Raw genomic sequence first — 26,832 nt, 5'->3', positions numbered from 1 at the left:
TAATACTTGTGAAAATGATACCATGTTACATCTCATTGGAAAAGCTTGAATAATGTTACTGTATTAGAGGAATGGAGCCTCTTGCTTTGGAGAAGGTGCAGCAGAGGTTGATTCTCAGATAAAAAGTTTAGGGAATTGTTCATGTTGTGACAAGGAAAAGTTAATTATGTCTGGATTTTATATAAATGTATAAAATAGAAGTACTTGCGCGTAATTAGCAGTTAGGGGATGTGGTTTAAGCATTAGGAAATTAGAGGTGTGAAGGTAAACTGTGTTTTTGTTTAAGGAAATAATATTGGTGAAAATACTGAAGAATCCAACTGGAAATATATTTATATTACTTTATTAGAAAGAAGAGAAGGGTCTTGTGTGATTAAAATCAAGGAGTCTAAATGAGGCATGTTCAGAACACGAGAAAGGCTTCCTGATCCCTGGTTCCCCATTTTTTCCTGTCACAAAGCCTAGTGCTGACATCAGGAGGGAATAGTTGTTATTTCATACTAAGAGCATTTGATCATGCCAATAACTGTTTTGAAGATGCAGTGCCATTGGTACAATGGATTTTTTACACCAAAGAGAAAAGAAATAAGCTCACTTGCCATTCTTGTGAGTGTCACTTGTCATGGGTTTTCTGTGTGCATTGTGTTCTGGTTTTATATGGAGACCCTCTTGCCTCGTTGCCTTTTGAATGAGATTCGTAATTGTCCGTTTCCCTTAACGTCTTAGAAGACAGTACATTTTAAAACAAAACTATGAAATTATAGTTGTTTTAACTTTGGAATTTGTGGGCATAGTGTATTCAGGCATTTCAGATAAATGCTGGCATTAAGTGATTCAAAACCACTCTCTTTAAAACAGGCTGATAGCAATCCTGGCGTCACATATATGTTCCAAACCCACCCCATTCCACAGAAATTAAACTTAACTGCCTGCAGCTGGAAGGACTAACAACCAGCTCTTAGAACTTCAGGATAGCCCTACTGATATTTTTAGGAAAGTAAGTTAAGGGCTAAATAACTGTATGTATGACTAAACCTGAAGTTTGGGATAGCCAAAATCAAAATATGTTTTTGTTCTTAAAGAAACCAATTTATGAATGTTTTTTCCCTCTTCCTCTGATTGTGAGCATCTCTGTAAATAATGTTTCCATTTGAAAATTTGAGGTTTAATTGGTGAGAAGCTAGTATGCTGGTATGTTTCATAAACCTCCACCTTATCGGTTTGATATTGACAGTATATATTTGGAAGTAATAGGAAGCTAAAAGATCCAAAAATGCATATGCCGCTACTGACGCTTGATTGTCATTTTCTCAGGAATTTGTTTTGAATCAATCTGTAATGCTGCACATGATTACAATAGACCCCACAGGTGCCCCAAATGAGAATCCTTTCTAGCTATCTGGGTTTCAGAGGCGTTAGATAATGTGCTTGTGTGACATCAGGTGGATAGACTCAGTGCTGCCTTTTCTTTCTCTTACTGTCTATTGTTTCTGACTAACCAACCCATGTCCTGTCTGATAAGAAGTGTCTCTGTCTCTTACAGTGTATTTTCTGTTTCCTTTAGAAAACTGTAACTACAGCTTCTATGATCACCACTAAGACACTACCTCTCGTCTTGAAAGCAGCAACTGCGACCATGCCTGCCTCTGTTGTGGGTCAGAGACCTACCATTGCCATGGTTACTGCTATCAACAACAATCAGAAAGCAGTCCTCAGCACTGATGCGCAGAATGCACCAGTCAACCTCCAGACAACAAATAAGGTCACTGGGCCAGGAGCTGAGGCAGTCCAAATAGTGGCAAAAAACACAGTAACTTTGGTAAGCGTTTCGTGTGTTTGCCCTGCAGATACGTGTGGGTTTAGTTTACAAGAGGGCTATTGGAAAAAAAATAAAAATTAGCAGTCAGGTTTTTGCACAGAAGGGAGAATAGTAGGGACATGTCATGAGTGTTCACTAGTTGACATTGTTAAAATGATAGTCTAAGAGAAAAGCATTTGCTGTCTACATGGGTTGTTATTACTGTTTTGCTTTATAGAATTAAATCAGTGCTATCATCACCTCTGTGTAAAGTTTCCCCTGTTAGTAATTGTTAGTCATGGGGAAGTAACGATTGTTTCGCCCCTATGTAATCTATGTGGCTGTGTTCTGCAGAATTCCGACTCTTTTCTTTGGCGAAGGAGATGTCAGACTTTCTTCATTTGATGAGTTTGGGTTTTCATCTTAGATTTTTTGACGTCAATTTCTCTCGTTCCCTTTGCATGATAAAATCGCTGGTGTTAGGCACATCACTTAACTCTGCCCACTACCATGTCTTCACTGACCACTTTTTCACACGCATATACAGATCTTGTTTCTTTAAGCATATATTTTGGAAAGTGCTTTGATTACATCACACAGTCTTTTCCAGAATAGTTAGCTGCCTAGAAATAAAAGAAGCAATGTTTTAAAATCAGGTTATATAGACTTCTTGGTCTGGAAACCAGGCATTGTATAGCATTGTGACAGGGGAATTTTACTTCTGGAGTAAAGGTAAAGGCTTCACTAAACATAAATCCAATTTATCTTTATTTAAAAATACAGTTTAATAATGCAAATGGAAGTAATTTTGCTTCCTAATGAGGCATATGTTTGTAATCAGAATAGAGAAGACTATTTGAGTGGAGTTTTTTTCTACTGTTCTCTCTTCCCATGTCATCCCTTGCACCACTCTCATCTGTCTTTTGTATCTGTGCTTCATTTCTTTGCTGATAAACTTACTTAGGTTTGGGGAGGTGATTCTGTTTTAATAACTATCCATGATTTATGTTTCTTTAGCAATTTTCATCAAAAATCTCAGAATATTTTCCCAAGCATTAATTAATCAGTACAAGACCTTTTTGAAGTAAATTGCAATCTTCTGTGGGTGGGCAGAAGTACAGAAGGATGGGAACTAACGTGGACATTAATTTCAGAGAATCTCAATGAGTACTCACTCAGGGTAGCTACTAGTGCTATTCAGAGTTTATCATGTGGCAGCTCCATCCAGCTGATTTCGGGTAGACAGGGAAGTACTTCAGATGCCTTAAAATCAGGTCTTAATTGTTTCAAGTGAGTGGCTTGCTTTTGAAAATTTCAAGTTGTGTATTTAAAGCCCCTCATATTGTCAATAATATCGCTTAAAAGAGTTGTAACTTCCAGATCTTCCATCTTTGCATGAGATATTCTCTCATTCTTCTGTATGCCATTCAGTGAAAGGACAATGGTTCATATAGCTGGACATCAAAGTCCGTTATTATTTTGTGTCCATTGTATAGCCAATTTTTAACTATTTAAACAAATAGGCATTTTCATTATCTTCAAACGGAATGGTTTTAGATTGCAGAGCACAATAATTAGTACAATTGAACTAAAAGAAAAGATACTTTCAAGCTATGAAGCAAGGTGTGTAGGAACTAGAAAGTAAGATTAGCTCTGCCTTTAATAAATTTCTAATGAAGAACCTGTTACTGTGAAAAATTGTTTAGTGTGGAAAACCAGGAACATCAGGTCTGGAAATACATTCAGGGTGTTGATTTTGGTGAACAACTTCAAAGCTATTTTCCTCTTACTGAACTCTCTTGCATTCCTCTAGCAGGTTCAGGCTACGCCTCAGCCCATAAAAGTGCCGCAGTTCATCCCTCCTCCCAGACTCACTCCTCGTCCAAATTTTCTTCCACAGGTGAGTGTACAGAGAACAAGCAATAGAAGAAAGAACTTTATTATAGCATAGATAGGAGATACTCTCTATGAACATCATTGTTGTCAGTCTTTATTGGTGATGTGGTAGAGGAGACAATTCATCCTCATCAGGTTTGCGAATGATGCCAAATTTGAGGGTGCAGTCAATGCTCCTGAGGGCAGGAGACCTAGACAGGGGAATGGGCCAGCAGGAATCCCGTGAGATTCAGCAAGGGAAAAGGCAAAGTCTTGCACCTGGGATGGACTAACGCCCTGCATAGGTACAGGCTGGGGACTGGCTGGCTGGGGAGCCACATTGCTTAAAAGATACTGGTGTACAACAGCTAAACTAGTGGCGTGCCTCAACACCAAAGAAGCCTAGCAGCATAATGGGCTGTGCTAACAGGACCACAGCCAGTAGATTAAGGGAAAAGATTATCCACCTTTCCTCAGCGATCGTAAAACTGGATCTGATATACAGCATGCAGTTTTGGACCCCCTGTTACCAGAAAGAAGTTGATAAATTTGAATGAATCCACAGGAGGAAGGCCACTAAGATAGCTGGGGGCGGGAATATATGACCTGCAAGGGGAGGCTGAGGGATCTGGACTTGTTCAGTTTGGAGAAGAGGTGTTGGGGGCACCCTAACAGCAGCCTTATTTCCAATATCGACAAGGAAATTAAAAAGAAGATGGAGACATAGGTGCTTGGCGGGAGAATTATAGGCAATAATCATAAATTAGAACAGGGAAAGTTTAGACTGCATATAAGGAAACAATTTTCTCTTTGAGGACAATTAGGAGTGGAAGAGGCTTCCCAGAGATGTTGTAGAAGCTCTGTGCTTGGAGTTTTACAAGACCCATCTGGGCAAAGCCCTGAGCAACCTGGTCTGCATTTAGTGTTGGCCCTGCTCTGAGCAGGGGGTTGAATTAGAGACCTCCTGAGCTGCCTTCCAACCTGCCTGAGTCTGTGATTATGAAATTTGCATATGATGATCATATATGATCCTATTTGCATCAAATGAAATGAACCCACAGAACAGGCGTCAGCAAAATCGAAGCCTCACCCAAGGCCTTAAATTGCTTTAATTGTTGCTTGGTGCTCCTGAGCACAAAAGGAAAAATGGCATCTCTCTAGATTTTTCCCAAGTATTTCTGTATTGCCACAGCGTGACCTCTGTTTGCAGCTGAGCAGTAAAACTTGTGTTTTACTTTTTTTCATGGTTTGGGAAAGACACAGATTGCTTCTTCATTTAAGAATCATCTTGGAGGAACTGTTTCATTTGTAAGAAATACGTGGTGCTGTGAATAAAAGTCTAAATCTTTTACAAAAGAAAAAAAGGGAGTATAGGCTAGTATCTGATTAAGATTTGAGGATGGTGAGATCTGTTGGAATGTGACCTAGTTTTCAATGATAAAATGTGTTATGGAGTATTAGAGGTAGATAGGACAATAGAAATTAAATAAGGAAAAAGAATTTATTTTTAGAGAGATGTATTCTACTTCTGTGCTCTTTAATGATGTGATAAGTACAAACTTAACAATGGGCAAGAAATAAGCAAGTATTGGTGGTGGAGGATTGGAAGATTCTTGTGGCTCCTTTCTTGTGAAAGAAGAAAAGAGTAATGACCGCGTTAACCTGTAGCCTTTAGCACTTTCAATGAGGGATTAATGTATAATTTTGACAATTTTTTGCTTAGCAGATTGGTTGTGCAGGTGTCTAAATAATATATAGAATTGACAAACGTAACAGGGATTTGGTGAAAATTTAAATTATTTCTCTCAGGGCACAGTCATGATTTCTTGGAGGCTCAGTATAAAGCCTTGAGATACTCTTTTAACATGAGAGCCTCAGCTGTGCCTCTAGATATTACATGCATTTTTTGGCTTGCCAAACCAATGTGTTGATTTAGATACAGATAAGACGCTTGGCAATAAGCATGCAATATAAGTGTCTGTGCATCCAAATACCATTTCAGGGACAGTGGCTGCGAATGTTATAGATGGGTTTTATGTAAGTAGGTTTGAAAATGTGGCTTTACCTTCTCATAGCATACTTAGGACAATATGCTAAAAATTATGTTCTATAAAAAAATCAAGAAACCTTATGCAGATTATACAGGCTGAATTGAAAGACTTAGTTAAAAGGTTCATCTGAGATATTGATAGACAAATTTGTCTCTTTTTCTTTTTTTTTTTTTTGTAGGTTCGACCTAAACCAGTTGCCCAGAATAACATTCCTATTGCTCCAGCACCTCCTCCAATGCTTGCAGCTCCTCAGCTTATTCAGAGGCCTGTGATGTTGACAACAAAGTTCACACCCACCTCTTTACCCAACTCTCAGAACTCCATACATCCAGTTCGTGTAGTTAACGGGCAGACAGCAACCATAGCCAAAACTTTCCCTATGGCACAGCTCACCAGCATCGTGATAGCAGCACCAGGTACCAGGCTCGCTGGACCTCAGACCGTACAGATCAGCAAACCAAACATTGAAAAACAGGTACAGATAAGAAAGTGTCTACTAATGCAACGTACTGGCTTTATTGCTTTACTGTGCCAGTTTGGAGAGGAGGACAACCATGGAGAAATTTTCAGTGGGTACTGGAGATCCTCGTGTTCTAACAACAGTACCAATTATGGAATGACTTGCAACTCTTAAGGCAGAAGTTACCATTTTCTTTAATACGGGCCATTGGAATCTTTTTCTCATGCTTCAGTGTTTTTATACTCCCCCTACTGCCTTAATTTCAGTAATTTATAAGCTAGCTACATCACAGGGCTGTACTGCTGTGTTGGAGAGCACGTACAAACTGAAGTCCGTGTTCATATCAAGCCTTTAAGAAGCACTAGAAAAATATTTTCTTTGTTTCTGTTTTTCAAAGGGTGGCTAGGGGAAGGGCAAAAATTATGCAAAATCGTAGGGGTATTTCATATGATAAATGTAGCCACTTCTGGAGGCAAAATAGTCTCACTCAGCTTCTGAAGACCAATAGTTTCCTGTGACTAAGTTGGATTGATTGAGTGGAAAGGAGACCCTCAGAAACAGAGGAATTTAGGTGTTTAATTTTAAAGTGTCTCTCCAGAAAAGACTTGTAAATTAAAACATGAGTTTAGTCAGTGTGGATTGCAACTGAGAGTCCTTGCCGTTCAGTTCAAGCAAAGCAATCTTCTGTTTCACTTTTAAATCTTTCATATTTTATACATTATCTATAATATATAATATTTCTGTAATTTATATAAATGGTAGTATATATTTCATTTATAACTCTTTCATAGACTAATATGCCTTGAAGTTACAGTCTGCTCTTGAAGTCATCTATGGAGACTGCGAAAATCATGTGCATCCAAGATATGCTCGTGCTCATTCAGTTCTGCTTATGAATTCTCATGAGTAGGTTCTTGTGTACCTCAAGGCTGCTCCACGAGTTATGCCCTTTTTGTATGATTTGAAGTTGTACTTACTGCAATACTATACTTTTGATGCTTGTTCCTTTTGATGTCAGCAATATTCATTTGCTCTTCAAATAATAACTGGCAATTCAACTGTTGAACAACATACAGAAGAATGGTGGTGGTATAATAATATGTGAATTTTTCTGTATATTTTCTCCATATCATAAAGGGGAAAAGTTTGTGTCTCTGTAGCTTTCCTCACTCAGTTTGTAGCCTCAGCAGCTGTCCCATGGGCTGAGGATTGTCATGCAGGGTTTGTGATACCATTGCAGAAGATTATGACTTCAGAAAAGAAAAAAGCTTCAGAAATATCTGAGATCATAGGAATCGGAGAGACAGTTTTTGAGCCATTCATAATTCTATGAAATATGAAGACTGAGGAGTGAGAAGTACAAAATGCGTGTGCCGTGCAGAATAGTTTCTACCTGGAAGTCTTCCATGGGATGCTTTTTTCTTAAAGTGTCTGTTAGTTTTGCCATACCATTTAGTGATTTCTGTAATGGAGTTAACTCTTAAGCTGACCTATTGCTTGTGTGGCTGCGTGGGTTAATGGAATGGTAGTAAGGCTGTTGCATCCTTTCTTAAAGGAAAACACTTTATTTAACATTCCTCTCACATAACATTCCTCAATTAAGTCTTTGTTAGTCCACTGCCAGCTCTAAACTGTTTTTCTCCTGTATCTGTGAAAGTATTTGTTTTGCTTTATTAGTCAAAGTAAAAAAAGTCATTCTTATCACTGAAAGAGAGAAACACTGTTTCTTTTCAGACTATTAAACCGCATGTGGAAGCAGAAGAAAAGCAAACAGAAAGTCGTACAGTTACTCCACCTGCTGCACCGAAGCCAAAACGAGAAGAAAATCCACAGGTATCAGAACACACCCAGAACTTTCTTTTAAGAGAAAAAAACCCCACTCTGTCCTTCAGAAAATATTTTTCCTCCCTCTTTTCCCTCAAGACTCCTTAACTTTAACATTCCATACATTCCTGTTGGACAGCGGTAGTTGATAAGGGTACAGAATAAGAAATCTAAATAAATATAATGCATTCCATTTTTCAGTTCTGGAATGCATTTGACTTCTGAGTCTTTTGTAAGTTAGAAGATCATAATTTCCCTCTGATATTTCCTTCAACCAGGAGGCTTCGATTACAGTGTTGATTTCCATTTCTTTGAGGTTTTAGAATTCTGGAGTTATTTTTAATGCTAGAGAAAAGTATTTTGCTTTATAAAATATTTCTGCTCTGGTGAACAGGTTGGAGCGAGTCATGTATGTTCACATTCTGCCTGAGTTTTATTCCAGTTTAGGTCCAGTTGGGTTTGGGGGGAAAGAGTGGCCAGAATGGCTCTTTCTTAAAGCCTTTCTGCCATGTGGAGCTTTGTAACTGATTACAGCTAAATGCTCTACTACATTTGTTCTTGTAGATGGATTCAAACTGACTACTGGGTGAACATTCACTCTTGTCAGTACAAATTCTGATTTTTACGTGTCCGTGCACTTTCTGCATTAAAATTAGAATCCTTTAAGAAGAGCCATAGCCCTTATCAAACAGCAAATGTAAACCAGAGTTGCTCCTTGTAGTTTGCAATATATGGAGAATGATCTTCAACTAGCAATGTTTTGCTGGCAGTTGAACTGTGTTGGTATTTACCAAGAGCCAGTCACAGTTGGTTCAGTGCTGGACTGAAAGTAAGGAAACTGCTTTCTTGTTCCCAGCTCTGCCAACTCTGTGATCATGAGCAATTGGCATTTCACTGTATCTCAGCCTAGGTTCCCATCTAGAAAATGGAACTGTTGTCTATCCTCTGTAAAGCAGTTTGACATACATGAATGAAATGTATTACTAATAACATTTTTGTTGCTTAGTTACCCGTCAACTGACTTTAAAGGGCCTAAGTGACATAGCTCACCCTAACGGTTGAACTTGTTATGATCTTTTTTTTCTCTCCCTTCACAGAAACTTGCCTTCATGGTGTCTCTGGGACTAGTTACTCATGACCATCTGGAAGGTAGGAAAAATGTCTCAAGTTGGTTCTTGAGTTCCCTGTTTCATGGACATTCTGAATTGGAAGTAAAGGTCAAAAATATTTCTGTATTAAATGCAGTAATTTTTTTTGCACAAAAGTACATTTGAGATGTCTGTGCTCTTGATCTAACTTTGTTGTACATACCTTTTAATTTTTCTTATTATACTGATGCAAAGCAGTTGCTTATGCAGCTGAGATCAATGGTTGGGAAGAAAGTGTATGCTCTGATGGTAGGAAAGACGTTTGTGACAATCGCATTGCTTTCTGGACAACCCCTGTATCTGCAAAGTTACATCATGGATAGTTTTACTGTAACCCACATCTGGATTTATCATTTACTTCATGATTTCATGGGACTGTAATCTGTAGTGAATGAGTTAATAGGTTATAATTAGTATTATAATTTGAACTCCTTAATCCTATACAGTGAAATGCAGCCTAACATTTCACTAGCTTGCATATTTCTGTACTGTATTTATTTTTAAGTATCAACAAGGTTACCATAGGCTTTTTGGTTTAGATCCCAGTTAGACTGACCATGAGTTTAAAATGTCTTAGTCACAGACTAGTTGGCAAGAAGATGGCAGTCATTTCATTAGTTAGTTGAGCAGTGTATTTGTACTCCTTGTCAGCTCTTAGTTTTCAAACCTTCAGAAATAAGCAGTATAACAAAGTTGCCTATATTCAGCATGATTGGTGTTCTGTAGAAATCTTCACAGCTCTCTTCACATGCAAACTGAATTCTGAGGACTTTACATAATTTCTGAGACCTGTTGTTTTCTAACCTGAATGCTTTGTTTTACAAGAAATCCAAAGTAAGCGACAAGAGAGGAAAAGAAGAACAACAGCAAATCCAGTGTACAGTGGAGCTGTTTTTGAGCCTGAGGTATTAATTTTTTGCTGGGGAAGCTGGTATTTTCATTCTGAGCTTCTGTGTCTTTCTGCCATGTTGCTGCCTCCTAAGTTATCTCAGTTCTAACTAGACAGGCAAGCTATCATTTATAACTCTAAAGGCCATTGCAACAATATGACCCTCAGATTTTGAAATAGTAAATACATTGGGATGTTCTTCTAATACTTAGGTCTTTTTCTGCCTTCCTCTATGTAAAGCTGACGTTAAATGGCAGTGTGTGTTAGTCTGACCATTAGGTCAGCTTGCATATCAGCCTGAAGCAGTCCAGGTGTCAGAAGTAGTGTAAAAAAGCCAACCTTTCTGAAGCTGTGCTTCAGAAAACAGAGCATCCAGTAATCTCACTTAGTACTACTGTGCTGTTCCTCGGGTATTGCATATAGTTGTTGCCAAAAATGTTAGCCGACAAAAATTGTTATATTCTTCCCTGCAGCGCAAGAAGAGTACAGTCACCTACCTGAACAGCACAATGCATCCCGGGACACGTAAAAGAGGTGAGGAATACTTAGACCTGTCTCCCTGCTGTATTCCTCTTCCTCCATCTTGCATTTGCAATCCCCTTGTTGATTTGAAGAGCAAAACAAAGAAGTACTCTACAGTGCTTCATTTGTCCAGTAAATTTGCAAGGTAGACAAAGATCACGACTTCTAGGGATTAGCATAGCAGTTATGTTTCATTTCAGTTTCACTCTCCAAAAAAAAACAACAAAACAATAGGTAGACCAAAGTGAAAGGTGAGATGTTTGAACATCATTTAGTGGTATAAAGCTGCTGTCAAGATCCTCTTGTTAATAACTAAATTGTATTGTTACTGGCAAGAAGAAGGTGGTTATGGAAAAAAGTGTCTGTGCCCTGAATAGGACAGGAAACTTAGTGTGACAAAAGCCTTGTTCCCCACTGGGAGTAGAGATGGGTCCTTCAAAAGAATTTATCTTGAGCAAGAAATCTATCGTGCCTCTACTGAGCACTTTTCTGCAACCAGAGTGCCTCTTGTCCTAAAATGAGACATGATTTTTCATACAGGTGTGTGGTATTATTCAGTAGAAATCCTTCTGTAGATCAGGTGAAATTTTAAGACTTAGATTATGGTGAAACAGATGAGTCAGAACAGCATAGGAGAGAACATGATACCATTTTTTGTGCTTGGCATCCGCCACACATATATGACAATCTTTCCCTGACTTTTGATGATTTTCTGCAGTCCTTAAAGACTCAAAATACCTCCTTTACCCCTGAGTTTGCTGTCTAAAAAAAAGTAATCAATCAGATTAAAAAAACCGCAGTCCAACCTAGCACTGACCAGTTCCATTATCTTTGTTTTTTGGCTGCAAGGTCAAATATTCATTTGATATGTGCTCTCCTTGATAGACCTCTTCAGTCCAGCAGGCAACGTGGCAAAGCTGACACTTCTGCAGCTATGCTGTTTCTAAATAAAAGGCATCATTCTCTACTGCCATCCTCTAATAACATTCAATACATTTTTTTAAATGATATGATGATTTAGATTTTAGAGAGAATTTTGCATTTACTCTGTGGATAAGTAAATGTTCCTTCTTCTACTAATGATTTCTTAATTTTATTTTATAACTCCATGTGAACAGTTACTGTATCAATGAAAATGATTGCATGCTTTTGTACTTGATACTCTCTTAGCCTGGTTTTGCACACTGACTGCTATTATACTTTCTTTTTTTTCCCTCACACCCTGTTGTGAGCCTTTACCTTGCATCAGCACCATATTAGTAGCACACATTTTCAGTCGACAAAAGATTTGGATGTATACATTTGTTTTGTGATTTAATATAGCAATATATTAGGTGAAAAGCTTATGAAAGCATGTGCCCTTGAGAGCTTTAGTTTAATTCTAGATGGTGCTGAGCATGTCAGAAATTTCAGCCATGGACATCACTATCAGAAATCCATTTCCAAGGGCATACTTAGTTCTGGAACATATCCAGACCTTAAATGCAAGGTTTAGCATGTTAATAGGTATAGACTGACAATCTGTAAACATAAGATCTGGGGAATTATTCCGAGATCCTAACTCCTTTATGTTTACATATCCATAAATTACCCTGGAGAAGGGAGGCAGAAATGATGGTTACATACTGTTTTTTTGCTGTCTTGCTTTACATATGTAATTTCATGAAAATTGTTACAAACGCATTTTGCACTTCTGCTAGTTTAAAGGAGCATATAGCAGTTGTGCATAATCAAACATACGTGACAGAAAGTCTAAGAAAGAATACAGAATTTGAGGAGAATTACAGTGGAAGGCCAGTGCTAGGTTACAAGTGGTAGTGCTGGTGTTATGGGTCAGACAACAGGACCAGCCTAATTTAAAAAATGTACCAGTAGGGTAGAAAGTGCTGATCTGTGGGTGAGTGGGTTTAAAAAAAGAGGAAGAAAAGGAGGGGGCTGGTGAGTGTTGGCCTCTGATAAAGGACTTAACCTTTGTGTAGATTTTTGCTGGCACTAGAAAGATAGGGAGGTGTGGGATAACAGTAGAAAGGATTTAATAGTAGTCATTGTAGCTTCTCTCTAGCTTTGATGCCAACATATTTTCCCTAAAAACTGAATAGCCTCATTTCTAGAAGTGGCAAGTGTCCCCACACTGCTTTTGTGGGAGTGATTCTTTGACCCTCTACAGAGCTGATTTCTATTTCCTTCTGAAATACATCTTTTAAATGTTCTTTCCTTGCAAAATTCTACTTAAAGATTTCTAAAAAAATGTTTAAATCTTTGCTTCTGTCCTTCCACTTGTAACTTTTATATTAACTTCCTCTCTGTGCTACATCATTTCCTTTTTCATGCTAGCCAATGAGGACCACTGGCCAAAGGTATGTAAGATCATTTTTCCTTTTTTTTTTTTTTTTTTTTTTTTTTTGTCTTCCCTGTTGTTAATATGTAGGTCGTCCACCTAAATACAACACGGTGTTGGGGTTCGGGGCTTTGACCCCCACGTCCCCTCTGTCCGGTTATCCTGACTCCCCTGAAAATGAAAAGACAGAGACCACATTTACTTTTCCCGCAGCTGTTCAGCCTGTGTCCCTGCCTAGCCCCAGCTCCGCAGACGTAAGTAACGCTTGGGGAGGGGGTGACTTTTAGAAAGATACGCAGAAACAGCTACAAGGAAAGTCGTTGAGAATTTCTTTCTTTCTCACTCATCATTTGTCCTGATTCAGTGCAGTGAAACGGTCCAGCATTCTTTTAACACCCTTCCTTTTTCCTCCTGCACCTATGTTCTTATCCTGTAGAGATTTTATTTATAACTCCTTTAGTGGATTGAAACATTGAGAGGCACCAGGCATGCTAGATGAGCTCATTTCCTTTGTGCAGTGTCTGAGATCTTGTCTGGCTGAATTGAATCTGTCATCCATGAAAAAGGGGGAAGGGGAGAATGAAAAGTATTGCTTACAGACCAACAAAAAGTTGGGGTGTTTTTGTAATGAGGGAAGGAGGGAAACTGCTTGGATCACCCAGGACAGCCAGGAGCAGCGTTCACAGCACTGGTTATGGCAGTTCTGGTGTACTGGTGTGGCTAAATAGGTCGCCCCTGTGGTCAGATCGCAAAATCTGTCTTGAGTAAAATCTGGTCATTTTGTTATAATTTATGAAGAACCGAGTGTCCTTATTTTAAGTTAATTCAAAGATAAGATTTGCTACTCAAAGCAAACCTTTTTTTAATTTGCTGAGAACTATCCAGTTATTTCATTGTTTCTATTTCTTGCAAAAACATGATGAAAAAAAATAAAGGTCATGCATAAACTTTAGAAGATAAATAGAGTGGGAAGAATTAGACTGAGTCGCTGTATAGGTCCAGAAGGACATAATGAAGGGACTATGTACACTATGGTTTGTCTGAAAGTGTACTGTGACTGTTTTCACAGGGTGAAACAATTCATTGCACAAAAATTCTCAGGAGTTGTAGTGTACTTCCAGTAAAGTGCTTGCACTTTAATGACTAGTACTTACTGAGCACAGTTTAAAAATAGAAAGGTGCTCGCTTATTTCTTCATACCAATGCTGCAAACTCCTGCAATGTGAGTCAGAGCAGTCTCTTCCCCCCCCCCCCCCCCCCCCCCCCCCCCCTTTTTTTAAACATATTAGCACGTATAATTCAGGCCCAACCATTTGAAAATGGGCTTTAAGGAAGAGTATGGCCACTGTATTCTCATCTGTGCAGTTGCACCACTGTAAGTACATAGACTGACAGACCAACTCTACAGGCCACGTACAGTAGGGAGCAGAAACCACCTTCTTGCCTCAGAACTGTATTTGTTCTGCAGAGGTAACAGGAATAGAAATAGTACAAGTGTGTCTGAGTCACTGAAATAAATAGATGCAATTCTGATAGCCAGGGAATATGTATATGAGATTAAAAGGTTCTCTTTTATATAGTGACTTTTGAGAGCAGAATAGCACTTGACTGTAAAAACACTTTCCTGGCAGTCAAATGAATGGGACTGTGCAACAGCCCCTCAGGGAGAAGGTGGGGCAGCTCCATCTCTGGGGACTTTTAAAACCAAGCAGTACAATCAACTAGCAAACATGCTGGAGAGCGCATTTTTTTACATTGGCCCCAAGAGAAGGACTGGATAATGTGGTGGGGGTCTTTTCCGTCTCTGACTTGTGTGTGTAGACTGCCGAGTCTTTTCCCACTGTGTGAGAGCTCTCGAAACAGTATAATGAGTTGTTGTCCTGTTTTCTGCAGTGCCTGGTGGCAGCAAGCTAAATCAAGAATAGTGAATTTCTGTAGCATTCAAATCCACTTCTGAATGCCCTGAATTTTCTGAATTTGGATGGTATTTAGGCCTAGGTTTTAGATTGCTTTAATATTCATTAATTAATGAAAATGGCAGTATTTTAAAGGAGACAATGGAAGATTACACAGCAGGTAATTAACATTCTCTCTTACCTGAGCATATTATAGCACAGTAGCACTCTTTCCCCTTTAGAATCATATATAAATTTCCTGTAACGTGTTTCCAGACAAGTTGTTTCGTTTATACATATGCAACAGCACTAATATTTTTGTGGGTTTAATTTTTTGAAAGAATTTTATCCAAAAGTCCCATTCAATGCATATTTGCAATGAATTGGGTTAATTTGGTAGACTTTTCAGAAATACTTGGTATTGCATTCCATAGAAGATAAAATACATGTAAAAGCAGAAAATATATTTCAAAGTGCTCATAAAAATATTTTTGCAATTAAAAATAGTTAAACAAAGTTTGAACCTTCAGGCAAAATATTGGAAAGGAAGTAAATATGAAATCTGTTCTTCTGTCATTACATGTTATAATTCTTACTTGCTAATCATAAAGAGAGGAATAGTTTCCCATGAGCTGGAAGGTAGTCTTCTGTTAATATGTTCTCATAAAATTGCTGTATAAGCTTGTGCAGTCACATCCCTTTTTTGTGATTTGGCTTCCCCTGTTTATACATTTGGCATGGCGCTTCCTTTTCATATCTGAGTTTTGAGAACTTAGCAATACTTGTAAAACCCTTTACATGGATGCTTCCTTGGCTGGAAAAGTGCTATATAATGCTGGAAAGTACTATATATTTAAACACCAACAGTACGAGTTGTGTTGGAGATGAAGACAAAGAGGAAAATTAAGTGTTTTCATTTAAGGAGCTTGCAGCTTAATTAGATATAGAATACAGTATATACTGAAATACTCATGCCACAGTTTATGACTGGTGCTACCACTGAGAAGAACTGTCCTGCCTGTCACCAGCAGTCTTTTCTCATCCCTTAAATGTCTCCTGTGTTGTTCCAGTGCAGATATATCTGAGGCCACATTGTGACCTGCATAACGGAATGGGTATAGCTAAAAACTCTTAGTCTTAGCCAAGATCATGCCCTAATCCGGTTAATTTTATAGATACACATGTTCTTGTGCCAGCCTCATGCAGGAGACAGAAATAAATGTCTGGGCATATAGAGAGGGCAGAATCACTTCTTTTTGCAGTGAGGCCAGTCCATGTCACATTGAAGAGGGTGTACGCTGTTAGCAGATGATGTGAGTATAGAAAGGTCTCTTTATTCTAGATAGGACAGAAAATGCTGTCTGTACTTACAGCCTCCAGCTTTTGGGCACTTAAAAATGAAAACATGACAAGTGCATGCCTAAGTAAAAGACTATTTCAGAAGTTTCAGTTAAAACAATTGAGCAGTTCCTCAGACAGATACAGAAGAAAACTGCAGATTTGCCCATCTTTAAAGTATTTTTGCATTAATTTGCTGAGAAGGTCTAATTCCTATAGGCTTTAGAATGGAAATTTGATATTTAGCACTTGAGTAATCTTTGTCTTTAGCCAACCTATGAAAATTACAAATCAGGCCAAGCACTTGGCACTAGGCATCATGGCCCAGAACAGCCTTCTTGCCTTTCTCCTGCATTGTCATCCTCTGAATGACAAGGATAAATTTTGAAGGGAGTATGAAGCAGGAACTTGAGATGGGATTAGTGATAAGGATGGAGGGGTAGAAAGGAGAAATAGAATCTGGAAAAAGGAAGGAAATAATTCAGTAGGCAGGGTTGAGCAAAACTTCTCTTTTTTTTTAATCTCTTTTTTTTTTTTCTTTTTTCTGTTTGGCGATTGGCTGTGAACCACTTGGTTATGTGTGATTCTCCCTCATGCAGTAGTGGCATATTCATCTGGAAGATAGCAATTGCCTTTGACAGTCAATTACTCAGCAGTAAGAATAGTGCAAAAATCTCTATTCTAGTGATGGTTTGAGTCTGTGGTCACAAAATGCCTTTTTATTAGTAAACTCTTTATATCAAAACAACGTTTCAATTGAGAGGAGCATTAGAGAACATTCCAGTTGCAAAGTCAAGCCCATAAAAGTTAGGAAATGACAGGATTATTATTGCTTCTGATAACCTAATTCACTTAGATCATACGTTATGATCATCATCATTTATACGGTCATGAACAATTCCTGTGCAGAATATTTAGTTTTCCCATGTTGTTCCAGTGAAATGTACATATAAGTATAGATATTACATATTCAAACATGCAAACTACATATACTTCTGATTTGATACTGTATTATTCAGTTCTATTGCCTAAAGCCAGGCCCTGCTGCTCTAGACATTTTATAAAACTAAGGAAAACTGTTAGCTGTCCAAAAAGCTTTCATTTATTTTCCTGGTTTCTTGGTGCAGAGGAAGTAGAGCAAAAAGTGGCATTAAATCACCTTTTATGGTCACTGTTCTGAAATTATTCTTCAGTCTTTTCAGCCTGTAGCATGTGTTGGAGTAGCCTCAGCAAGCTCTGCTCTAGCCTAAATTGGCTGCCTATAGCCTTCACAGAGCTGGTCCAGAAGCTGAGATCAGTGGGGTGCAGGTCAGACCATCAAATCCAGCCCCCCTTTATGCATATATTTATTAACTGCCCATAAAACCTGGGGCATTTCTTTGGAATCAAACAGTGGCTGGGGTTTTGGTAAGGCCAGTTGTTAATTCTGAGGAAATGCCCTGAATTTTGCATTACCAAAAATAGGATTGTGGATTTTGTGCATGTGTGTTGTCATGTCAGCATGTTCAGATGCGCTGTACGCTGATCCGCTATGTCACTTCAGGTTTTGCAGTGTTCAGTTGAATTTAGAAGGTTCTGGGTGTAAATTTCTAAATGTCTGCCCCTCAAGAAGCAAATGCATGTGTCTTTTGTGTTAGGTCTCTTTCTGCAGGGTATTAGGCAAAACAGGTTTGAGTTTCAGCACACCAATAACTTTGCACCTGAGCCAGTTACCCAGTGCCATCAATGCAGTCTGTGGCAGTGAAAGCATCTTAACACATGTAATTCTCTAGAATGAGAATTTTCCTCTAAATTGTGAGAATTTTCATCTTAAATTTTTCCTTAGGTTGCAGAGTATTTTGTTTTAGCTTATATGACATCTCCTGCCTGCCTTCTTTTCCTTGTACTTGCAGAATGTATGATAGAGGAAAAGAAGTTCTTCCCAGCCTGGTTACACAGATCACTTCACAAGAGGCATGAAATGTCACTCATTTAATTCTTCACTTAACACTGAGGAATCTTTGGTGTTAAAGGATGAAATAAGACCAAAACTTGGCTCTCAGTGATCCCTGGTAGTTATGGAACCAAAACCTGGCACTGAAAATTCACTAAATATTGATCCTTTACAAAACATGACATCAGTGCTAACCTTGGGAATTAAGAGAAGAATAGCCTTCTCATTGAAGAAAGGCCTCATCAGCAGTAGAGACGGGGAGTAGAAACGGGAGCAGATTGCTTGTGTGTCATTCTTCTAATATGTTTAATATTTTATCCATAGTAGAGATTAGTGTCATTTTTCTTGCCTGGTGACTTAGTGTGAGTGCATGGCCGAGTCTGTTGTCCCTCCAAATTGATAGAACTTACTCACACACGTGAAAAGACTGTACAGGTCAAAATGAAACCTTGCACACGTTACTATTTCATACTGGGGGAGTGTATATGTGCAGTTTGGCTCAGCACATGCATCTTAAGATCGTGATCTTGTAGATCTGGTGTGTGTGAAACCTTGACTGAAGTTGGTGAGAAGTTCAGGCTCCAGGTGGGGCCTTGAATATGTCAAGTTGCCAGGACAGCCTGCAGGTGATGAGAGGAAGGGGCTGGGGTGCTCCTCTACTCCTCTGTGGATGCTAAGCCATCTTTCTTTCATGCCTCTTTGTTGAAATATCAAAAATCCAAAGAAAACCAAACAGAAACACCACCACCCCCCCAAGCATGAGATGGGAGTAACAGGAAGAGAGAGAGAGAGGAAAAAGTGACAAAAATCAGACCTACCTTTTTGAGAAGTTAATGGCTGTAGAAAAAAATTCCTTCTGATGATGATGCAATAGTAACTAAACCTAGTTTTTTTAAGAGACACTGCCAGTAATGTTTTCAATTCTTTTTTTAAAAAGAATCCTTAGTTAAAAAATCTCTCTTGGTATTCCCTCATCCTGGCTCTCAGCCTATGTTTCACTTACAAGCACAACACATTTCCCTTCCAGTTTCATTTTTAAAGGTGACCTAAATATTTGACAATGTTTTAAAGTCACTCAATTGGGATTTCTTACATACTGTTACTGGAAAGAGACAGCTTCGTCAGCGTTCCTGAAGCAGAGTTATGCTTAAATCCAGAAATGGGAAGGGTTAAGAAAGTGGGTAGCTCATCACTTCAGGGGGGAAAAAAAAAAACCAAAAAAACCCAGGGTAAAGGGGGAATCTTGAAGACAGTCTGTGAGGTAGCAGTTGTTAAGAGAAGCTGTGGTAACAAGTGTTTACTTTTGCCTTGGGAAGACAGAGGGAGTGTTTGGGAGGACAGATGTCAGTGTTTCTGACATCCTGCCTGGTTTTCCTGTTTCATGTCCTAAAAAGGGTCTGACCATTTGGAATCCCTTTAGACATAGTTTGTGCTGTAAATTTTGGATTCAACTAGGATGTAGATGTCAAAGGTCAAAGTTCACTTTTTGTCTTCTCTCTCTCTCTCTCTTTCTCTCACCCACACCCCCCTTCCCCTCAATTTTATAGGGCGATATCCATGAGGATTTTTGCAGTGTTTGCAGAAAAAGCGGGCAGTTGCTGATGTGTGACACATGTTCACGTGTTTATCACCTGGACTGTCTGGACCCGCCTCTGAAAACCATTCCCAAGGGCATGTGGATCTGTCCCAAATGTCAAGACCAGGTATTGTTTGACAGATAGGGACAGTTATACACAATGCACTGTAAAGATTTTTAAAAATAAAAAATTAAAATAACGGGATCACTTGGTTTACTTAAATCGAGACAGTCTGACACTGAAAAAATCTTTCTGATCTGTAGTAAGGCTTGTGTGAGTTTAATCAAATTACCTCTGTTGGGATGCGTGCAAATACAAAACTGTAAAGTCTTGCTCCCAGATTTGGGGTCCTTATTTGTTACCCTTGTTTTTACTCTTTTTCTTGCACAAATATTTGAGAAAGGTTTGCTATGACCCATAGAAATTTTCCTGTTCATCTTAAGCTCATTGTTTCTTCAAAAGTTATTAATATATTCTTCTGGACAAATAAATAAACCATTTGCACAAGCCTACCTCAATAGGTAGAGCAAATATAAGCCCCTGTTTGCTCATATAAATCAAATATCAGAGAGGTTGTCTTCAGTGATCTCTTTAATAATGTCATCCAGTATCAGTATAACAAGGATAGGTGAACAGTTTGGTTCTTCTTCCTTCCAGATCCCTTTCTGAAAGTACACAATTGAAGTGAACAGATGATATGATAATATTTTGTTTATAATTGCATTGAGATTACAAGACAAAGAAGTAAACTGTTGTATTCCTAACCCTTAGATGGAACTCCAGAAGTTGCAAAGGATTGCTGATAATCAGCAGCCTGAAGCTGTTAGCGTTCTGTCTGATTTAGCATATTGCTTGGTCGCCCATGTGACCTTTGGTTAGCCAGATGGTAACATAAGAAAACAGACTGTTCAGAATATGCTGTTCAGAAGAAAGAAAATGCAAAACTCAAATAACTTGGTCAGTAGTTGCAAGTGAGGAGGGGGTGTTACCACTTCCCTGCTCCTGCTCTTGCTTACTCTCACCTTATCCCTCCTCTTCATACTTCTATTATAGCTTCCCAGAAAATTAGGGGGAAAAAATCAGAATTATTTCACTGAAGAGTGACCGAGTCCTCCATCTTCTGAGACACCCCTCCTATTCAGTTACTAAAAAGACACAATACCTGTCTTTCCTCTCAAAATAAAGTTTGTTAGGAAGGAATATGTAGGGAGGATCTGAAAGACACAAATAGTGCTTACCCTCATAAAGAGGGTTTGACAACTCTGTTAAGATCATAGAATCTTTAAGGTTGGAAAAGACCTCTGAGATCATCAAGTCCAACCGTCAACCCAACACCACCACACCTACTAAACCATGTCCCAAAGTGTCACGTCTACATGTTTTTTGAACACCCCCAGGGATGGTGACTCCACCACATCTCTGGGCAGCCTGTTCCAATGCTTGATCACTCTTTCGGTGAAGAAATTTTTCCTAATATCCAGTCTAAACAGATGATTCTGCTAAGAAGGGGTGATAGGACGGTTTCGTGTTTTACTAGCCAGGAAGTGGGATGTTTGAATATATGGTATGGAGACTGCTCTGTGCCATGAAAAGTTTTCTCCCAGAACAACTAAGATCAGCAATTTGTCTGAACCATGAAATAATGTTTATATCTCCTGGCAAGTTTGAGTTGATATGTTATCCTTTCATTACTCTTTTAAGTTGTTCAGTTTCATTAGTAGAGTAGAGTAGGAGTGAATTTGAGAAAATGCTGACATTTGTAAGAAACAGACCTGCTTTGTGGGAGCCACAATACAGTTGTGAGTAATTCCCTCTGTTAAATCTCAGAACAGGTCTGCGAAGCTTCATGTTAACAAGGCTGAAACTAATGATAGCCATAAAAGAAAATCTTTCCCTCTTTCTCTCCTTTTTGCTTTCCTAGAGGTAGATGGTGTACCAGCTAAATCTGTAAATGCTTTTCTTTCAGATGCTAAAGAAGGAAGAAGCAATCCCATGGCCAGGAACTTTAGCAATTGTTCATTCATATATTGCATATAAAGCAGGTAGGAAAATGGGGAACGATACTTTCATTTCACTTTTTATTGTGGAAGATGTTCTTTCAGGAATGGGATAGAATGGTACTTCCTTTACAAAAGGAAATAAAAAGGGAGGAACCTTAATCACTAGTGAGCTGAAAATAGCAGTCTAAATATTTGTGAAGCTTTCTGTGATGCTTGAGTATGTAGGTGAAATTTTGGGTGTGATTTAGTGCACAAGTTCTTGAATCGACTTTAAACACAATTACCCTCTTTACATGAGCCAGTTTAGAGCCTCTGTCCACTGTTGTAACAGGAACAGTTTAAATATTCTGATTAATACTCTGTTTTGTAGCAAAAGAAGAGGAAAAACAGAAACTACTTAAATGGAGTTCAGATTTAAAACAGGAAAGAGAACAACTAGAGCAGAAGGTCAAACAGCTCAGCAATTCTATAACGGTGAGTATTGTCCTCCCAAATAGCTCTGCACCTGTGTCCTGGTGCCAGAATGCAGAGAGAAAAGTGTAGAGCGAGTCCATATACTAGACCTGTCTTCCACTGGATTTACTGAGAATTGGGTGAGCATTTTCCTTTGTTTTTTAGGACCTTGGGGACCAGGAATGAAATACAGGCAACATATACTTAGATTGAGTCACTTACACGTGATCCGTGCTGATGTATATTGTAGATGCGTGGTGACCTGTCATATCAGCAGGTGACAAACATGACCCAGAGCATTATTGTCTGTGGGCAGTAGATGAAGTCAGCTTCTCCAGCGGTTCACTTAAATATGAATCGTTGGGCCTCGGTGTCTAATAACAGTTACAGTCTTGGTGCGCTTTCCAGACCTTCGTAATACAAAAGTCACCATTTACTCATGACTGGCTCTCGGGCTCTTGACATGTCAGCAGCTGGATACTGTGCATGCCTTTGCGTAATTATTTAGACGATGTCATACTTCTAACCAGAAGCTGTAGTTTCCACCTTAGTTTATTGCAGTAATTGGAGCATACATATTAATTTGCTCTCTCTTCTCACTTGAATTTGTAAATCAGGCTCTTAATTGGCAGTGTAAAGTTTGAGCCCTTCATTTAGTGTAGCCATAGTCAGTAACACAGAATGAAAAATACTGAAATCTCTTGTAAGGCTGGATACATAAGTACAGACTTTTCTTTTTAAATACAAATGCACTTTCCAGTTTGTCTGTCTTTACCTATTAGAGCAAAAGTAAGTGTCCCATGTTTATAGACCCCTAAATGCCGAGGATACAACTGAAACAATTGTGAGCAAACAGGTGGAGAGAGGTGCTGGTTAGCAGTTTGGGAGACTGTCATCTTGTGCTTAGCAGTAGGTGGGCATAACCTGAGCAGCACTAGAGCACTAACACTGTTTCTCAGCGATGTACCCAGGCAGATGCAAGCCTTTAACATGAGGGATTGACAGTAGATGAGGAGAATGGTTTATTTTCTATGATCAAGTCATCGTTTATACTTTCATTGGAACTGTCTAAACAAGACACATTAGATCTAAATTTTGTGGTGTTCTTGTGATGCCATGAGCTGCGTATGAAAGTAGTAAAGCTGAAACCAAGGTTGCCATCTTCATGCAAGAAACTGAATGCTACAGACATAAAATAGCTACCATCTCCTTTTTCAGAGTTTCAAACATAGATATAAGCAGTTTTTCACCCTTGAAACATCATTTGTGGGCTCTTTTTAAAGTTATCTTACCCTGACTTGTAACTGATGAGCTAGCTAGGTTACTGCCGCTTCTAAGAGAAAGAAATAGCTACAAAATAAAATTTTCCAATGAAGAAGGGCTTGTTTTTCAAGTGCTCCTTTATTACTTGAGAGGAGGAAGTGATGTTCCTGCTAAAATGTATGCGAAAGCAAAGGCTGTATCCCATTAGCGGCACGCACACACGCTGTCAGCAGTCAGCTGCAGTAGGATGCTTGAGTTTGCAGATCTGAGGTAAAGAAATTTCAGCAATGCAATCCTAATAGAAAAATAATAAGAACATATACTTGGAAGTTTCCCTTCAAAAGGAACACAAAAGGATGAAGCTGTCTGTGTGGATTTGCAGAACACCTTGAGATGAAAGGGGGCCATAGCAGGTGATGGCTACGTACTGGCAATTTAATTCCTTAGCCTGCAAATATGAATTCTCCTGTGAACACAGTCCTGAGACTCTCTTTCTTCTAGGCTGGGAAAGTGGAACTGTAGCAGCAGTCTTTTCTACGTGCTTACATTTAGATCTGTGAACATCGTATTCCTTCTCTTGCCTTCTTTTGTTCATTCATAAGCTTGAACTTATTACCGCTTTTCTGTTTTGCTGCAGAAATGCATGGAAATGAAGAATACCATCCTTGCAAAACAGAAGGAGATGCACAGCTCCTTGGAGAAGGTAAAACAGCTGATCCGCCTCATCCAAGGCATCGACCTTTCAAAACCCATAAACTCTGAGGTCAATTCAGTAGCCATCTCCAATGGCATGGACTCCACTAACAATACTAATGCTGCCACCTCCACCTTAGCCCCCTCCCCTTCCCAGAGCTGCATGGTGAACTGTAACAAGGGCGATGAGACTAAATAACACAGTGAAGTTAAGAAGGAGCAAGGGAGGTGGCGGCGAGGAGGAAGAGCAAAATAATGAAACTCTATTAAAGCAAAACCGGATTTCTTCTGGAAAGTGCAGAATTCTTTAGTTCTTTGGTTCCAGAGAGAGCGTGAAGATGCTTGTGCCAGGCGGCACCGGAGTTTGCCAATTGATCCTTCTTATTCTGTGTGTACATGCAAAGTTTGGATCATGTTACATGAATAGTGCCAGCTGGGGGTTCTTTGCCAGCACCATGCCAAGTGAAATAATATATTTACTCTCTCTATATTTTACACCAGTGTGTGCCTGCAGCAGCCTCCACAGCCACTATAGGTTTGTTTTATTTTTGTTTGGGGTGAGGAGCAGGGATGAGGGAGGAGAGCAGGTTTCAAATCCTTATTTGCAGAACAGTTTGTTTAGCTAGGGGAAAACAAAAACAAGTCCAAAGAGCCTGTGGGCTTTTCCTGTTTCTAAACTCTCAGTACTATTAAACCAAAAAACCAGAAATATAAATTATCAAATCCCAGTGCCCAGAAGGGACAAGTCTATCAAATAAGCAGTATTTACTATTGTTTAGACAGGAGATGTACAAAAGGAAAGGAGATGGACTTTTCACTGAGTAACCAGCACATGTACAGGCTGAGGATCTACTGTCCCAACAGCTTTCGGTTAATCCTATTTCTTCACATTAAACAACTGACATGCTTTGTAGAATTGGTTTGGGTCCTCACACTCATCCAGAAAGCCTGTGTTGGGAATGGGAAAATAGAGGGCCAGAATCCAGGGTCAGCTTGGAGCGTTAGACGGAGGTGTCCCAAGGGAAAATGTGCATCGATTACTTGAAAATGAGATTCCAACCCTTTTCTATATTTATAAACAACAAAGGTATCCTGAACAAAGTAGCACATGACCCAGATGTGTGAACTGAACAGAGAAATGTCCTTTTCTTTCAACTTCCTTTCTCTTCTTTTGGTAACAAGAACTAAATAAGGAATAGAAAAGCTGTTTTTCAGGCTGACAGTCTAATTAAAGAGGTAGATGGGACCTTGCATGGTATAGATTAGAAGTAATAGTGTCAGTGAGATACAGTGAGTCTTTGTGAGTCCTTGTGTCATCGTTTTGGGCACTGTTTTTTTATGCAAGGGCAAAATCTTTGTATCTGGGGGAAAAAAAACAACTTTTTTAAATTAAAAAGGAAAATAAAAGATATTGAGGTCTTCCTAGTGTTACTTAAAATAAGATCAAGGTAAGAAACATTGTAAAAAAAATTACAAAAGTGCTATTTGTTTCCTAAACAAGTGATTTCTATTAAAAAGGTGTCAGAACTGGAGAAAATGCTGTGTACTTAGAATTTTTTAACACAGACTTTGCTTATTTATGATGACATTCTGCTGTGTTTGTGTTTTAAAATCCAATGGGACAGTTTCCATAGATTATACCATACATGCTACTGGCTAAACTCTAAAGAGAATCAAATCCTACAGTGCTGGATCTCACCCCACCTGGAGGATCTGCCAGGCTTGTCTCTGCTGTTACCATATCTCCCCCATTCTTTCACGTGTTTGTAACCCAGAGAAAAGCAATTGGCAACGCGCTTGTTTAAGGCTTTTGTAGTTTTCTGATACGGACTGATTAGAGCTTGAGAATGAAAGACAGTGAGTTGGTTGGACTGAAATCGCCTTCTGGTATATCCTCTTGTTTAAGAAGTTCATCTCTTATGTAAAATCTTTTCACTCTAGATAGCAAAGCTTGCCTCGTGCTTCCTCTTAGTGTGGGGTCTGTCTCAGCTTAGAGTGCTGATTCTGGTCGCTTACGGTTGTGTCCCAGAGCTGCCTAGTTTCACTACTGCGTATAAACATTTGGGCAAACCCCATTTCCACTGGAAGTACTGGGAAAACTCGCTTTACTTCCGGTGGGAGCACAGTTGAGCGACTACACACACAACGTGAGGCAGAGTCCCTGGTGTGGTGCCCTTGAGAGCACGCACTGGGTGGCGAGGCAGACCTGCTCAGCTGTTTCCAGTGGAAGAGAGAAAAGCTTTGGATTTCAAGAATGCATTTCAGAGCAAGAAGTGAATACTCAAGACACTACATAGCCTGAGAGAGTCTCTTTGCTGCCACAGCCAAGTATGCTTCTGCAGGATTCTTGGAGCTGTTTTCCTCCTTCTCCTTTAGGTTGCCCTTCTGACCTTTAAGGACTTTTATTCCTTCTATAGGAGTGTGCACTATTTTAAGCTCTGAGCTCAGAACTGATATCCCGAGTTCTCACATTTGTCTGTAGTTGGGAAAGTGACTCTTACGTGCACTTCTCAGCTGAACCTGTGATAACCTTGGCTCTGTCTTTTGATGCTTGAGTTCTGTTCTGGAACTAGCAGAGCTGGAAGCATAAGTTAGCACAAATGGCAGGGAGACAGCTGGGCAGACGACGCCAAAACTGATCAAACTAAAAATGTCCTTGCATCAACCCAGTTACCAGTGGGGTCATTACCATAGGGTAGCACTGAGCCAGCAACCCATAGCATTTAAACAAAGGACTTTGTATTTCAAGGGATGAAGAGAAAAAAACAAAACTTA

The 26,832-nt window shown here is 39.2% G+C and overlaps 1 protein-coding gene across 29 annotated transcripts in view; it reads left to right on the top strand.

Annotated features, from left to right (window-relative positions):
• PHF21A (PHD finger protein 21A) overlaps nt 1–25,594 on the top strand; it is a 130,053-nt gene extending 104,459 nt beyond the window's left edge. For 7 of the 29 annotated variants that reach the window (XM_075754513.1, XM_075754509.1, XM_075754511.1 and 4 more), the window contains 12 exons: nt 1,565–1,819; nt 3,612–3,698; nt 5,903–6,199; nt 7,919–8,017; nt 9,106–9,157; nt 9,982–10,061; nt 10,519–10,579; nt 12,996–13,159; nt 19,619–19,774; nt 21,615–21,690; nt 22,019–22,122; nt 24,002–25,594. In XM_075754513.1, coding sequence (XP_075610628.1) covers nt 1,565–1,819; nt 3,612–3,698; nt 5,903–6,199; nt 7,919–8,017; nt 9,106–9,157; nt 9,982–10,061; nt 10,519–10,579; nt 12,996–13,159; nt 19,619–19,774; nt 21,615–21,690; nt 22,019–22,122; nt 24,002–24,256 — 1,686 coding nt within the window. In that variant the 3' untranslated portion in view covers nt 24,257–25,594. Of the gene's footprint in view, nt 1–1,564; nt 1,820–3,611; nt 3,699–5,902; nt 6,200–7,918; nt 8,018–9,105; nt 9,158–9,981; nt 10,062–10,518; nt 10,580–12,901; nt 12,925–12,995; nt 13,160–19,618; nt 19,775–21,614; nt 21,691–22,018; nt 22,123–24,001 lie in introns of all 29 variants that reach the window. The other 22 variants (XM_075754502.1, XM_075754506.1, XM_075754503.1 and 19 more) reach the window with 8 other exon arrangements.
• The last annotated feature ends 1,238 nt before the right edge of the window (nt 25,595–26,832 follow it).

Source organism: Balearica regulorum, chromosome 5, assembly GCF_011004875.1.
Source record: "Balearica regulorum gibbericeps isolate bBalReg1 chromosome 5, bBalReg1.pri, whole genome shotgun sequence".
NCBI lineage: Eukaryota > Metazoa > Chordata > Aves > Gruiformes > Gruidae > Balearica > Balearica regulorum.
Note: the sequence above shows the minus strand (reverse complement) of the source record. Positions and strands in the feature narration are given on the sequence as shown.